The 16,573-nt window shown below is 39.7% G+C and overlaps 1 protein-coding gene across 4 annotated transcripts in view; it reads left to right on the top strand.

Annotated features, from left to right (window-relative positions):
- Positions 1–16,330, top strand: part of rpa3 (replication protein A3) — a 19,340-nt gene extending 3,010 nt beyond the window's left edge. For all 4 annotated transcript variants that reach the window (XM_048613982.1, XM_048613989.1, XM_048613995.1 and 1 more), the window contains exons 4-5: positions 5,342–5,450; positions 15,624–16,330. In XM_048613982.1, coding sequence (XP_048469939.1) covers positions 5,342–5,450; positions 15,624–15,706 — 192 coding nt within the window. In that variant the 3' untranslated portion in view covers positions 15,707–16,330. The remainder of the gene's footprint in view (positions 1–5,341; positions 5,451–15,623) is intronic.
- The last annotated feature ends 243 nt before the right edge of the window (positions 16,331–16,573 follow it).

The following is a 16,573-nucleotide window of genomic DNA, read 5'->3' as shown; positions in this document are numbered from 1 at the left end:
GACCCTTCTTCAGAAGATTTCAAACATTTCTGAAGAAGGGTCCAGACCCAAAATGTCAGCCTTCCTGGTCCTCTGATGCTGCTTGGCCTGCTGTGTTCATCCAGCTCTACACCTTGTTATCTGGGCTCTCTTTGACAGCCCTGTACTGTTGATATATTACCAAATGCAAGTAAAGTTCTGTCTTTAATTCTGACAATGTGCATTGTCCAAAGATGTTGCCAGACCTGAGTTTCTTCAGCATTTAATCTCAGATGTTGGGCATCTTCATTGTTTTGCTTTTGTATTGTTATAATGAAAAAAAAGTTTTTAAAAATTTTGCAACAGTTCCCATCAGTTAGTTTTATTGCAACACTGATAAATAAGTAAAATACTTAACAACAGAAGTCCTGGAGAAACTCAACAAGTCTGACATCTTTGGAACTGAAGAGAGGTGGAAAATTTATGGATTTTATGCTGTTGCAAAATGTAGAAGGGCAAATGGAACAGAACAGTAGATCAGGCCACCATTAGGGAGATAGGAAAACAAAAGTTTGTTCTACGACACTTCCCTTCTATATTTCTCCACTATGGGCATTTACATCAGAGTGCTACAAACATTTTGGTGCTGCTGCTAGGAGTTATAGATCCTAACAGTACAGAAGGAAGGTGGAGAAAGAAACTGTAAAGTTGCTCGACAATCTTGTATATTTGCAATTGATGCATTATTGAACTGAACATGAGAAGGATAGTAAACCAAAGAGTTAAATTAACTGCTGCAGAAAAAAATGATTAATCCAAAACATAGTTGTAGACATGCACCTGTACTTTAAATCTTTGCTGCATATGTGTATTTGTGAGCAATAGAATTAAGTTTTCACAATACTGCAGTACACAATTTAGACGTGGATTATTCTATTCTCAGAAAACTTTCACAAACCAGTGACACATTCAGGTCTTCACTTAGTCTTTGACAGAGATAATTTCTATGCTCAATAATTCTTCACATGATCTGAGAACAGTTACCCAAACATAATGACCTGAATTTTGCAGTCAGCAGCAAATTATTGTTTGAAATTACAGCTGCTGTCGGAGTTTAGATGAGTGTTTGCAAGGCAATATAACATTAATTAGGGATCGCTCAATAGAGAATTAGTGACCTGTGTGAATGGAGAATGCAAGAGTGAGGCCCTTCAGTCAATCACATCGAAGAAACTGATATATGCAGAACAGGTGGCAAATTAAGACAATGGAAAACAAGATGGGATTGACAAGAGTGAGGTAGAAAGAAAAACTTTTTAAAAATTAAAATAGAACTTCCAACAGTAATTTAAAATTTGAAGGAATAAGAATTCAGGCTTGTACAAGTAAATTTTCAGTGATTTTTTTGGCAGTAATTAAGACTTAGCACACTTCTTAAAAAAAAAAGTGTCTATCCAGTGGGTAACTATTACAACTTTACATCCTTCTGTCAAAGGGGAGGTGATGGCATGGTGGTATTATTGCTAGACTATTAATCCAGAGACACAGATAGTGTTCTGGGAACCCTGGTTCAAATCCCACCATGGCAAATGCTGGAATTTGAATTCAATAAAAATATCTGGAATTAAAAATCTAATGATGACCGTGAATCCATTGTAGATTGTCGGAAAAACCCATCTGGTTCACTAATGCCTTTTAGGGAAAGAAACTGCCATCCTTACCTGGTCTGGCCTACATGTGTTTCTAGACCCACAGCAATGTGGTTGACTGTTAACTGCCCTCTGGGCAATTAGGGATGGACAATAAGTGCTGCCTAGCCGGTGACGTTCTCATCCCGTGAATGAATAAAGGAAAGAGCTACCTGGATAGTGTAGCTTCTGGAGAAGCAGGGTCAAATTGGACAGCAAGTTCTTGATTTCAATGTTTTAAGGCAATGTGCAGAAATCGGAAGTTGCAGATGATTTTTTCCATAACTGTGAGCATTATTTTTCTTAGTAAAAACATCGATAACTGGAGTAAATGGGGCATATCCAATGGATGAGGTCAATGCTTGCAGTCCTGCAGCATTGTTCACCACCATTCATGACTCAATTAAACAACTAACAGAAGGAGCAGGTTCCACAACTAAAATGATCCAATGCTAGCAAATATCAACATGTAAGCTAAATACAAGTCTCAACTGTTTGCAGCCATCTTCAACCAAAAGTGAAAAATGGGTCATCAGTCTTAGACTCTTCCTGGTGTCCCCAGCTAGGTACATGAATTTTCAGTCAATTTGGTTAATTCCATCTTATACTAAGAAACGGTTGAACACAGTGGATACAGCAAAGGCTGTAAGCCATATAATATCCCTGTTGTTCAAATTGATCCAGTAGAGCTACAACAGTGGCATCAATCCAACAATATGAAAAATTGTACCTCTTGGTCACAAAAGAATAAATACAATCTGGCCGATCATTAGTCCATTCTTGGCGACAGAAGGTTTCATCAGCAGTGAGGCCATGAGAGAAACGTGCAATGCAAAAACCTGTTTACTGATGTCCAAAGGAATTCCATATCTCACGAAAGCATTTATCCAAAAGATATAGCTTCAAGAGACAAGGTGAAACCAACTGTCCTTGACATCATGCAGCATCAAGGAGCCCTAGTAAAACTGAAGCCCAAGGAAGAAGTGTAGTTGTTTGGGGTCAGTCATTATAGACCCAGTATATATTGTTGCAGGAGTACCTTGGGATAGATATTTTTAATTGACCTTTTCAGAGATGTTACGATGCACCTCTGGAGCAAGTGGGACCTGAACCTGAGCCTTAGCCTTTTAATTCTGAGGCAGGAACACTACCACCACATTGAAAAGCCACAGGATAGATATTTTCTGATCAACCTGTTCAGAGATGGTGTTTAACACCTCCAGTGCAGGTGGGATGTGAACCCGGGTTTCCTGGATCAGTGGGATGGACACTACCACTTCACCACAAAAGCCCCCAGTTCCTTAGTGTGATATCCAAGACCCAAAAACCTTCAGCTGCTTCACAAAAGACCTTACTTCATTCAATCAGAAGTGGATAGGCTTGCTGAAGATTCCACAATGCAAATTAAAATGAACAAGTTCCCATGTACAGGTAGTCGTCATTTAAAGCTATTGTTTCATTTTTAAAAATCACAAGTTTCCAAGCGAAACTACATTAATTGAAGCATTACTTCTCATAGGAATCACTTTAAAGTCAAAGTTAGGTCCTTGTGAACATTTTGTTTTCCCGGAAACATGCACAGTTTGAAATATTGTACCATATGTGTGTATTTATAGCTGAAGTAACTTGCCAAATTAAACTAATCACTAAATATAAAATAAACAGCCATATTTTGTTTTTTAAAAAGCTTTTCCGATTTATTGGGCTCCATCTAATGTCAGACATTGGTCATTGCGGGTAATCAGCTTGTCAGAACTACCTGAGTCAACCAACCGCTGCCATTAGATGGAGTTGAGGACTTCAGTGCAGAGCACGAGAGCAGCTGAAGAATAGATCCAGGACAAAGGTGACAAAAAAACAAGAGGGTAAGGGCAGGCTCAGGAGTTGGGCTGCGAATGGGGTTGGAGCCAGGCCAGAGCAAGATATTATGGACCAATCCAAACCCTCTCAAAATATATTAAGGAGATAGCCTAGACCCTAACATTTTCTTATTTTAAAGGTAAATGTAAGGTGTTGCATACTGAACACAATTTGATTTGTCAAACTACTTGACTTTAAGCAAAACACACTTTATTTTAACTGTAGTGTAAAAATTCAGACAAAATAAAAATAAAAGAATTGCCTTAACTATAACTCTATCTAGATGTTTAACAAAACAATAATATATATTAACTATTACTAATGTTCCAATACAGTAACATCCCATAAACACACCTTTGGTAAAGACAAAGTCAGTAAAATAGATTGTCTCACATGCAATTCTGGTAACAGGAAGAGAACCCTAGCTTTTAGCTATAACAGAGAGAGAAATAAGAGCTTCCACATCCACCTTCAAGATCCCAGCAATTGCAGAAAGCTAAAACTAAAAATCCTGGTTCTGTGGGCGTTTGACCCCACTCATTCAAGCTGCTTCTGTTGTTCTAACTTTTAAAATAAAACGCAAGGCCTCACAAGCTATTTACTTTACTAGACTTGATCAGATCGCCAATTACCTTTGTCTCAACCTTTCTTCATTTAAAAAATGGACAGAATATACCTCTTCAAGCCATTGTATCGTCACAGGAAGGAGCAGCTGAAGTCCCTGGTTGCAATGGACATGAGGAACTTTAAGAATGGAGGGTGTGAACTGGAGTGGAGCAACATTCTCTCTAACCTGCACAACCACTGGGAGGCTCCATGCTTGCTGATCAGTTTGCCGGTGTTTCCAGAACTTGATGCTACACGTGGGCCTCAGAGGACTACCCAGCAGCAAAAACAAATTGCAGGGAGCTTTGGCTTTGGAGTGGTAGGAGTGAGGGATTTCAGGACTGAGATCTGGAAAGAAACATGGGAAAATATCTTCTATGTATTGCTGCTTGCAATGGCAAAGACATTAAAGCAAAACATTAAATGAATATATCTGTACTACTTGCTCAACAACATTAAAACAAAACAATATTGAGTGAGTCAACTTTCAGTGGGGACTTGCTGTACTGAAGCAGTCTGAGCTCGCAGACAACTGAATCAGGATGTAAATCAGCCTGTGTTGATAAGTGGCAAGTAATCATGTCAGGCAGTGACAATTTTCAACAAGAGAGAATAAAATTGTCCCCCTTGGCATTCAACAGCCTTACAACATCAACTTCCATACCATCAACATGCTGGATTCAGATTTCCAAGAGAAAATTGGATAAGCTACAAAAACACCGAGGTTGGGAATTGTGCAGTTAGTAACTTCCCTCATGACTACCCTAAGTCTGCCCACTATATGCAAGGCACAATTCAGGAATGTAATGGAATACTCACTGCTTGCCTGGCTGAGTGTTGCTGCAGTAACATCCAAGGCAAAGGAGTCTGATTGACTGGCACCCCAACCACCACTTTGAACATTCACTTCCAGTAACACTGGTGCATTGCGGAGCACTGTGTACCTTTATTTCACCAGAAGTTTATAGGGGTCTGGAGGTCAATTCTTGGAAGGATTGTAGAGGAAGATATCCTCATTGTATTTAAAGAATACTTGTATATATATTTGAACTGTTGAAACCTATGGATGATGAACCAAGTGCTGCAAAGTGGAATTGGGCTGGATCACACTTCTAGTTTGACACAGACACAATGGCCAAAGACCACCACCTGTATTATAAAGTTTCTGATTCTCCTGTATATGAACAAATGCAAAGTCTATTTTAACTATTTTTAATGCTGTTTTGTAGCTTGATGAGGAGTTGAGTGGAGTCATTGAAGTGGTTGGAAAAATCACACCAAAAGCCACCATCCAGGCTGCATATTACGCTCCTTTCCGAGAGGACAAAAACAGTTTTGGTATGTATGGCAACATGAATTTGTTGTGAAATCTTTCCAAAAGCTATCATTTTAATCAATTTATATAGGTTTTTTTTTAATTTGTCTTGTAAGACTTTACATGTTTTAAGAAGATTGGGGGAAGTGGGGCTTATTGATGTCCTATTGATGTTATTGTCACAATAATCAGTGTTAAAGCTTTGTTTTGTTGAAACACTTTTTTGTCCGCAGATTTTTCATTGTGACTAATATCAATTCTTTGCATTGTTTTCTTCACTTTTATTTTGCTTAGTTCTGAGGCTTACTAAGCCTGTTGCTTTCTATTTATACTGTAGGAAATACATACTGTGTATAATGTATTTGGGAATTTGAAGTTTTTAAGTAGAGATAACAGAATTAAGTTTCAGTTCTTGTAGGTTTTTGTGGAGGTCAGAATGTCATTTTGAACATTGAAGCAAATACAGTTTCCAAGAAAGCAAGTGACTTCAGTCAAGTGCCTAGCTGTGTTCCTGTGATGTTAATTGATGAAGCGTTTACAAAGTGGAACCTTTAATGATATCCAAAGACAACAGATCAGGGGCCAATTGGTTTTGAGTTCAGTTCAGAACCAGAGTTCAGAGTTCAGTTCAGAACCAGAGTTCAGAGTTCAGTTCAGAACCAGATTCACTCTAGCAAGAGGGCGTTCGTTTGAGATGTTTACATGTTGAAAGTTTTGTACAAGTTTTCAAACTGTCAGAACTGAAAAGAGGTTTAGTCCATCAGAGCAGAAAAGAATTCTTAGCAATCAAAACTGGAAAGAGTAGGTCAAATAAGAAATTAGACTCAAAATAGGAATGATACTTAAGCTTTGAGTATCAGGAAAGGATATTGCTGAGGAAAATAGTTGAATTGTCCTTTTTGCTGACGATTTTTATTTTCATTTTGTATAATAAATTTGTATTCTTTTGATAAAAATATTGTGAACATGTTCCGTTACAAGCCATCAAGGGGATTAATTGCAAAAGTGAAACTTACAGCCTATCGTGCCAGGTTTTACTCTGGAATCTGACATTTCCAGCACTACCATCATCTGGGATTATAATGATATAACAACACAAAGTTGCAATAACTTAAGAGTCCTATGAAATTTTAAAAGATGTTGTCAGTGTTCCCCAAACAAAACCAGTTTGATAAAGCTGCTGTGTAAGCGCCCCTAAACCCAAGTGTAGAGATGGTGCCAGATATTGTTGGAGAAGTTCAGGTGAGCATGCTTTCTTCTGTTCAAAGGAAGTTGCTGGCCCCTCAAACATCAGTACTCAATACTAATGGCGATCCTTTGTCCTACATATGTCAGAGTTATTCATTCTGTTTGTAAAATGACATGGCCTGCTAAATCCACCGGACAGCTGGGTAGTAATGTATAATCTAACGTACTATGCTCTGGACTAGCTCCCTCTTTTTTTTATATGTTTTCCACCTTGATGTAAACTTTTACTATGCTTCTACTATGCATCTTAAATCTGCTTTGCATTTTGCACCTCAGGCTTTGAACCTTAAAGAAATACAATGCCCTTATGTGACTTGCCATTGAAAGATCCACGGTGGAAATATTGGAACAAACTGTAACATGTAAAGCTTTTACAGAAAAAGAACAATATTTAATCCACATTAGGAACTGGGATAAAGTATAAATTTAAAAGAGTAGAAGAGAGATTTGTTAATGGGTTCTCCAATGTGTCTCCCACAACTCTGTATTTCACTGGTCAATACTTTGGGATTTATGTAGCACAGCATGATGTAAGATGGCCTCATCAGCAAACTTATCAAGCCCATCCATTTGTTCATTTTGCAAGCTTGATGCACAAATAGGGTAGAATGCATCAGAGCTATCCTGCAAGACACTGGCCCTAAACCCCACCTCTTCCTCCATTATATTGATGACTGTATCGGCGGCGCCTCGTGCTCCCACGAGGAGCTCGAACAGTTCATCCACTTCACCAACACCTTCCACCCCAACCTTAAGTTCACCTGGACCATCTCTGATACCTCTCTCTCCCTTCCTGGACCTCTCTGTTTCCATCTCTGGCAACCACCTGGAAACCGATATCCATTTCAAGCCCACTGACTCCCACAGCTACCTAGAATACACCTCCTCCCACCCAGCTTCCTGCAAAAATGCCATCCCTTATTCCCAATTCCTTCGCCTCTGCTACATCTGCTCCCAGGATGAGGCATTCCACTCCTGAACATCTCCAATGTCTTCGTTTTTCAAGGACCGCAACGTCCCCCCCCCGCCCCTCCCCCGCCCCAGTGTCTCGACCATGTCTCCTGCATTTCCCGCAACTCATCCCTCACATCCCCTCCCCACAACAACAAACAAAACAGAATCCCCCTCGTCCTCGTGTACCACCCCACCAACCTCTGGATCCAATGCATCATCCTCTGACACTTCCACCATCTGCAATCCGACCCCACCACCAAAGACATTTTTCCCTCCCCACCCTTATCTGCTTTCTGGAGGGACCACTCTCTCCGGGACTCCCTTGTCAGCTCCACACTCCCCTCCAGCCCCACTACACCCGGAAGTGCAACCGCAGGAAGTGCTACACCTGCCCCTGCACTGCACACCCCCCCCATCCCAGGCCCCAAGAAGACTTTCCACATCAAGCAGATGTTCACCTGCACACCTGCTAATGTGGTATACTGTATCCGCTGTTCCCGTTGGGCCTCCTCTACATTGGGGAAACCAAGCGGAGGCTTGGGGACCGCTTTGCAGAACACCTACGCTCGGTTCGCACTAAACAACTGCACCTCCCAGTCGTGAACCATTTCAACTCCCCCTCCCATTCCTCAGACGACATGTCCATCTTGGGCCTCCTGCAGTGCCACAATGATGCCACCCGAAGGTTGCAGGAACAGCACCTCATATTCCGCTTGGGAACCCTGCAGCCCAATGGTATCAATGTGGACTTCACAAGCTTCAAAATCTCCCCTCCTCCTACCGCATCCCAAAACCAGCCCAGCTTGTCCCCGCCTCCCTAACCTGTCCTTCCTCCCACCTCAAGCCCCACCCCCATCTCCTACCTACCAGCCTCATCCCGCCCCCATGACCTGTCCGTCCTCCCTGGACTGACCTATCCCCTCCCTAACTCCCCACCTCCACTCACCTTTACTAGCTCCATCCCTGCCTCTTTGACCTGTCTGTCTCCTCTGCACCTATCTTCTCTATCCATCTTCTATCCGCCTCCCCCCTCTCCCTATTTATTTCAGAACCCCCTTCCCTTCCCCCATTTCTGAAGAAGGGTCTAGGCCCAAAACGTCAGCTTTCCTGCTCCTCTGATGCTCCTTGGCCTGCTATGTTCATCCAGCTCTACACCTTATCTCAGATTCTCCAGCATCTGCAGTTCCTACTATCTCTATCCTGCAAGGTAATGGATGTCCTGATCAGTTCATTGTGTATCTCACAAACTTGCAATGGGCCAAAGTCTGTTGTTATGGACCAGACCAAACCCCCTTCAAATATATCAAGGAGATAGCCCAGACCTTAACTTTTTTTTATTTAAAGGCAAGCGTAAGGCAAGCTGTGTTCCAATGTAATTTGATTGGTTACACTACAATACTTTAAGCAAAACACACTTTATCCTTTACAGTTAAAATACAAACAAAAGAAAGAAGAATTGGTCTAACTTTAACTCTGTTGGAAAACTTAACTTGATAATAAATTATTTAACTACTAAACAGCAACTGTTCCAATATAGTGACATCATAAACATACCCTTGGCAAAGGCCAGTCCAGTAAAATACATTGTCTCACATGTAATGTTTCTCCAGTCCAGGAAGATAGAACATCAAGAGAAAATTCTGGCAGAGAGAGAGAAAACTCAGCATTTTGCTGTAGAAGGGAGAGATGTATTGCAGCTTCAAAACCCCTACAACTACTCAATGCTAAACTAAAATCCTGATTCTGTGGGAGCCTGATTCCACCCGTTCATGCTGCTTTTATTGTTCCAACATTTTAAAAAAATACCCAAGGCCTCACAAGCTGTTTTCCTTATTGGTTTGGAATAGACGCTCATCGCCTCTGTCTCAACTTCTCTTCATAAAAGAAAAACCAGGACAAAGTATATTTCTTAAAGCCAAAGTGTCATCACATGTCCCCTCTTTTTAAAAAAAAAAACCAATATACAAAGGTGGCTTCATTTTTAAAAACCTTTAGCCTTGCACTATTGGTACATTAAAATACATACACTTTGTATTTACTTTAATCATGCAAACATTCAATACTACGGTCTATTTCAATCTGTTTCTTCCACCACTGAACACCTTCATCTTCCTTCACAGTTGTGACAACGCGCCAGCAATTACATTCTCTCATTCTGCCACGTGTATAATTTTCAAATTAAATGGTTGTAACAACAAATCCATCTAAACAGTCTGGTACTTTTATCTTTAAATTTTTCCAAAATCACTAAGGGGTTTTTATCAGAGACACATTACTGGCAACGTAAATGTTGAAATTTTGCAATGCCAGCACCAAACTCAAGGTGTCCTCAATTGTGGAATATTTCTTTGATGAATATTCAACATTTTGGAAAAATATCCAATGGGTTTTTCTATCTTCTCATCATCTTCTTGCGGTGCTTATCACAGCTCTCAGGCTGTCAAATGCCTTCTGCCATTCCTCCATCCACTGAGATGTTCTGCACTTCTTCAACAAGTCAGACAGTGGAGCAACCGCTCGACTAAAATTTGGTACGAATTTTCGATTTTAAAAAAAAAACTGTCTCAAGAATTGTAGTATTTCCCTCTTCATCAATTGTATGGGAAATTCCCCAACAACCTTTGTTTTCACATCCTGTGATGCCATTTGTCTATGTCCAGTGATGTGGCCTAGAAACGTGACGGGCTTTTGAGAAATCACTGGTAGCCAAGTTTATCACTAAGCCTGCTTTCTGAAGTTGATTGAACAATTCCAATAGATACTCCAAATGTTTCTTCCATGTGTGGCTAAATATTACCAGATCGTCTGTGTACACCACACAGTTGGGTAATCCTGAAATGACTTTATTGGTTAGTCTTTGAAATGTAGCTAGTGTATTTTACATACTAAATGGCATAACTTTAAATTTGGTGACGTTTTGTCACCATGCTAGGTGACATCATCAGTGGAGCCTCTGATGAATCGATATTATTCTACTCCACTTGGTGTTTATAGTGTCTGGTCCATTATGGTGAGTAACTTCATCTGAGGCTCCACTGATGATGTCACCTAGCATGGTGACGAAACATCTGAACGAGATCAAGCCAGTTCAGCAAGCAAGTCAACAACCTCACTTGTAAAGTCCGTTTGGTGTCATGAAAGCCAAAATTTCCTTCGCTCTCTCGGATAAAGGTACTTGCTACTATCCTTTGAGTAAGTCCAGTTTTGAAATATAAGTTGCTTGTCCAGCTGTCTCAAATAGTCTTTCAGCCATGGAGTAGGATATGAATCAGATTTCATAACTACAATTCTGCGGTAATCAATACATAAATGTTGGATCCCATCTGGTGTTGCACCATCTCTATGGGTGAGCTCCATTTGCTGCAACTCACTTCGCTTATGTTGTCTTTGAGCATGCTTTCAATCTCTCCTTCAACCTGTCCCAATTTTAGAGGGTTAACTCTATAAGGATGTTGCTTAATTAGAACAGCATTTTCTATCTCAACATCATGCAGAATCAAGTTAGTACTTCCTAGTTTATTCCCACATATCTCTCCATATGATTGTAATAACTCTTTCGGGTCATTTTGATTTTCCTGTGGAATGTAACTCAAAGTTATCCCAATTTTTGAGAACTTCCTCATTGTCAAATTGAATTAGAACAACATTAGAACAAGCAATAACTAGAAAGGTTTTTATAGAGGGGAGGGAAATATTATCCTCATTGGTTAACTGGGACAATTTATAATTTCTCATGTAAAATAATTCTAAAAACCTTAATGTATATATGTTAAAGTGCAACATGATGTGTGGATTATGCACTGCCTGAATTAAAGACTAAAGGTTTTTCAGCATCTGTGTTTGTTATGAGACAATGAACTGAAGAAATATTCAAATCAATGTACAGAAAACGTACAAGTTTATTTTGTAGTGGTAAAGTGTCAATAAGAACATAAATACTAACAGACTGTCGAGTCTGCTCTGCCATTTATTATGCTCATGGCTGATCTCCTCAGCCTCGATTCCACTTTCCTGCCCACTCTCCATGACCTTTCAACCCATTTCTAATTAAAAATTTGTCCAGCACCTCCTTCAGTTTACTCAATGTTCAGCATTCGTTCACTCAGTGGCAGTGGACTCCACAGATTCACAATCCTTTGCGAGAAATAAGTTCTCCTCATCTCAGTTTTCAGTCTGCTATGTCTTATCTTATGACCTCTCATTCTGGATTTCTCTACAAGAAAATATTTTCATCTACTTTGTCACTTCTTCATTTTAAATACCTCCAATAGCTCTCCTCTCAGCCCATCTTTTCCATGCTGACTCAAAGACACCCAGATGCCCTTTCTAATCTTACTCCACAAGTCCCACAGCCCTGCAACTTTTGGCACTTAAGGTGCAGATCCAGGGACTTCTTAAAAGAATTTAGGATCTTTGCCTCCACCACCAACTCAGGCAGCGAATTCCAGACACCCACCACCCAATGTCTAAAGAAGTGTGTCCTCACGTCCCCTCTAATCCTCCTGCCACTTAGCTTGAATCTATGACTCTTGGTTTTTGAACTCTCTGCCAAGGGAAAATGGGTTCCTCCTCTCTATCTCTACCCCTTAGAATTTTGTATTGCTCAATCATATCACCCCTCAGCCTCTCTGTTCCAAGGAAAACAACCAGGTCTGACCAGTATCTTATACAATTTCTTCATTATATCCCTACTTTTGTATTCTATACCTCTGCCAATGATGGACAGCATTCCTTATGCCTTCTTTACAACCTCTTCTTAAAACCACTCATCTCTGGAATCAATCTCATGATTCTCTGAACTGCTTTTAATGCAATTACATCCCTCCTCAAGTAAGGGACCAAAACTATATGCAGTATTTCAAGCGCAGTCTCACTAATGTACAGTTGCAGCAATACTTCCCTTTTATACTCTCTTCCTTTAGCAATAAATGTCAGATTTCCATTTGCCTTCCTTATTACCTGTTGTGCCTGCATATCAGTTTTCCACGATATATGCAGATCCTTCTGCCGTTTCTCTCCGTTTAGATTAAAAAGTTGCCTTTCTATTCCTCTGACCAAAGTGAATAACATCACACTTATCCATATTAAATTTCACCTGCCAAGTTTTCCCTATTCACCTAACCTATCCGTATCTCAGAGTCATAGTCATACAGCAAGGAAACAGACTCTTTGGTCCAACTCATCCATGCCAACCATATTTCCCAAACTAAACTGGCCCCACTTGCTTGCATTTGGCCCATATCTCTCTAAACTTTTCCTATTCATGTAGCTGTCCAAATGTAGTTTAAAATGTTGTGACTGTACCTGTATCTACCACTTCGTCTGGCAGACCATTCCACATATGAACCACACTTTGTGAAGTTAGCCTCAGATCTCTTCTAAATTTTTCTCTCACCTTAAAAATATGTCCTCTGGTTTTGAATTCCCCTACCCCAAGGAAAACACCATCTATGCCCCTCATGATTTTATAAACCTTTATAAAGTCACCCCCAACCTCCAGCCTCTCCTTACAACTCAAACCCTGTAATCTTGGCAACGTCTTGCAAATCTCTTCTGAACCCTCTCCAATAATATCCTTTCTACAGCAGGGCAGACATACTGGTACACAGTACTCCAAAAGTGGCCTTACCAATGTCTTTTACAAACTCAACATGATGTCCCAATTCCTCAGTGGTCTAAGCTTTGAAGGCAAGCATGCTAAATGCCTTCTTAATCATCCTGTCTACCTGTTACGCAACTTTCAAAGAACTTTGTACCGGAGCCCCTAGGTCTCTTTTTCAACACTACCAACCAGAGCTGTAACTGTATAATTCTTGCCCTGTTTGTCTTACCAAAATGCAGTATATCACATTTATCCAAATTAAACTCCATCTGCTGTTCCTCAGCCCATTGGCCCAATAGATAAACTTCCCTTTGTAATCTTAGATAACCTTCACTGTCACAAACAAAAGAAAGAAGAATCGGTATAAATTTAACTCTGTTGGAAAACTTAACAGAATAATAGATTATTTGACTACTAAACAGCAATGGTTCCAATATAATAACATCCCATAAACACACCCTTGGCAAAGACATATTCAGTAAAATAGTTACAGAGATAGTAGGAACTGCCGATGTTGGAGAATCTGAGATAACAAGGTATAGAGCTGGATGAACACAGCAGGCCAAGCAGCATCAGAGGAGCAGGAAAGCTGACGTTTCGGGTCTTCCCTCTTCTTCAGAAATGTTTGAAATCTTCTGAAGGGTCCAGACCTGAAACGTCAGCTTTCCTGCTCCTCTGATGCTGCTTGGCCTGCTGTGTTCATCCAGCTCTTTGTTATTTCAGTAAAATAGATTTGTTTTACATGCAATATTTCTCCAGTCCAGGAAAAAATTCTGGCGGAGAGAAATGTATGGCAGCTTCCACAACCAACTTCAAAAGCCCCCCCCAATAGCTATTTGTAAACTTCTTATTGTAGCCTACTTTCTCACCTGTTTTAGTGTCATTGGCAAATTTCATACTTTCTGTACCTATATCCAAGTCATTAACATTGCTTGTAAATAGTTGGGCCTGAGGACCCTGTGGCAGCCCACTCATTACATCTTGCCAACCAGAAAAACATCCATTTACTCCTAACCCTATGTACTCCTTACCTTGTATATTGATCTTTTATGCAGCTCCTTATCAAATGTCTTCTGCAAGTCCAGATATATCTACAGGATCCCTGTTATGAATCTTTCTTCTTACATTTTCAAAGGACTCTATCAAACATGATTTGCCCTTCATAAAACCATGCTGACTCTGATGGATTGCATTTTGACTTTCCTTAATAATGGATTCTAACAATTTCCCAGTGACATGTTAAACTCAGATCTACAGTTTCCTACTGTCTGCCTTTCCTTTTTGAATAAGGGTGTTATATTACCATTTTCTAAACCACTGGAACCATTCCTGCATCTAGAGAATTTTGGAATATTGTAACAAATGGAACAACTAACTTTGTTGCCACTGACTTTAAAATGTTAGGATTTAGGCCCTGGGGACTTGATGTTCTAAAGGGACAATTTGTAAAATTTATTTTTTTATGCTTCTTTATAGTTAATAAGGCAGCTTGAAATGCTTATTTTCTGCCTCCAACATCTGAGGTTGTTAGGTGTTCTCTTAACTGGACTGTTTACATAGCCTGGTGGGACATGTTGCACATGAATTAATATGATTGGCACCTGTGAAAACTTGATATGGCAAAGGGCTGTACTGCATTGTCCAGTGTAAATTATGTAAAATATTTAGGCTTCTATTTTTTAACAAATGCATGCCAATGGCATGGTACCTTGAGAGGCAATATAGGACGTTGTAAGATGGTACAGTACCAAAGAGCAGGTATTTACATAGTTACATTATGCTCTCCACTATCATCAACAAAAAAAAGCAAGTTACCCAATTAGATAAAAGCACAATACTGCAGGTGCAGGAAATTTTAAATAAAAACAGAAAATGCTGGAGATATTCAGCATGCGTGGAGAGAAACCAAGTTGCATTGAGTCCAAAGACACTTTGATTCTGTATGAGAGTCTTTGAACTTGAAACACTAACTCTGTTTCTCTCTCCATAGATTCTGCATGGGTTTCTGCTGGGTGCTCTGGTTTCTTCTCACAGTCCAAAGATGTGTAGGCTAGGCGGATTAGTCACGGGAAATGCAGGGTCGTAGGGTAAGGGAGTGGGAGGCCTGTCGGAGGGTCAGTGTGGACTTGATGGGCCGAATGATCTGGTTCCACACTGTAGGGATTCTATTATTCTATTCTAAAAGTAGTTGAGAGGTTGTATAGCACACTTTGGAACTTCCTGAAGCTGTGGTTAGATGCAAATGTAAGTGCAAGTTTTTTTTTATTTCATCTTGAGCAGCTGGTTACCAAATTGAAATATGATGTTTTTTTTCTGTGCACTTCAATTCAGGTGTAGCCATTTAGGCTCTACAGTTTGCCACACTAACTTCTTTCCTCACTTTGTTTTTCAGATCTCCACCTTTACAATGAAGCCCTGAATATCATACATGAGTTTCCACAGTACTATCCATTTGGTGTTACAGGAAGTGGTTGATTTCCTACTTTTTTTAGTCTGCAAAGACATTGCCATTTGGGAAGACAAGATCTCAACTGCCTAATTGAACGTCTCATATAACTTATCATTTTACTCAATAGAGTTGTCAATATAGTAACCTAGGTCTCTGGAATCTGTTACCTTTGAAATGAAAGAAAAGGTGTGATGGAGTCATTTTATAGAATACTGCAAAACTAATTTTCAAAGGTATGCATTTGTTGAAAGATAATTTTACATGGATATTTAAAGTCAAGGGAGTTCAGCACTTCAGAAATTGATATTTTTTTTTCATAAGTGGAGCTTATAAATCATAGTACTTCACCTGCGAGAAAAGTGAGTAAAATGTAAACATTTAAAGCTTGTTCAAGATTCATAAAGGATGGCAATGTAAAATATACTGGCTTACTAATGGTTTGTTGTAGTCCAATTTAAAACAAAAGCTTTTTGGAAAAAAGCTTTATTGGTGACATTTGGGTTAAAACATTGTGACCAGATTACGATCAATGAGTGTACTCATTTGTTTGAACTTCAGTAACGACTAACTTCTTTGGTATTTCTGAAATGCTGCTTTGATTATACAGTTTTCAGGGCAGGACGTGAAATAAAGCCAAGTACTCTGTATAATTGCTGAGTTGGGGACCATAATGAGTTTATTATACTGTACAAATGCTTATTAGTTTGCTTCTTTGAGTGGTACAGATTTCAGCATGTGTTATTTGGTACTATTGACTTGAGTATTGCTGAAGAGACACTTTTTGGCAAAAGTTTGTGTCTTCATTAGGACAATGCATGAGAAACAACATTAAAAGATAGAGAACAATTATACTGTAGGAGAGGAGAATGCCAACTGATTGGCAAGTGGATTCT

The sequence above is a fragment of the Rhincodon typus genome, chromosome 2, assembly GCF_021869965.1.
Source record: "Rhincodon typus isolate 14 chromosome 2, sRhiTyp1.1, whole genome shotgun sequence".
Classification (NCBI taxonomy): Eukaryota; Metazoa; Chordata; class Chondrichthyes; order Orectolobiformes; family Rhincodontidae; genus Rhincodon; species Rhincodon typus.
This window is presented reverse-complemented; position numbering and strand designations above follow the sequence as displayed.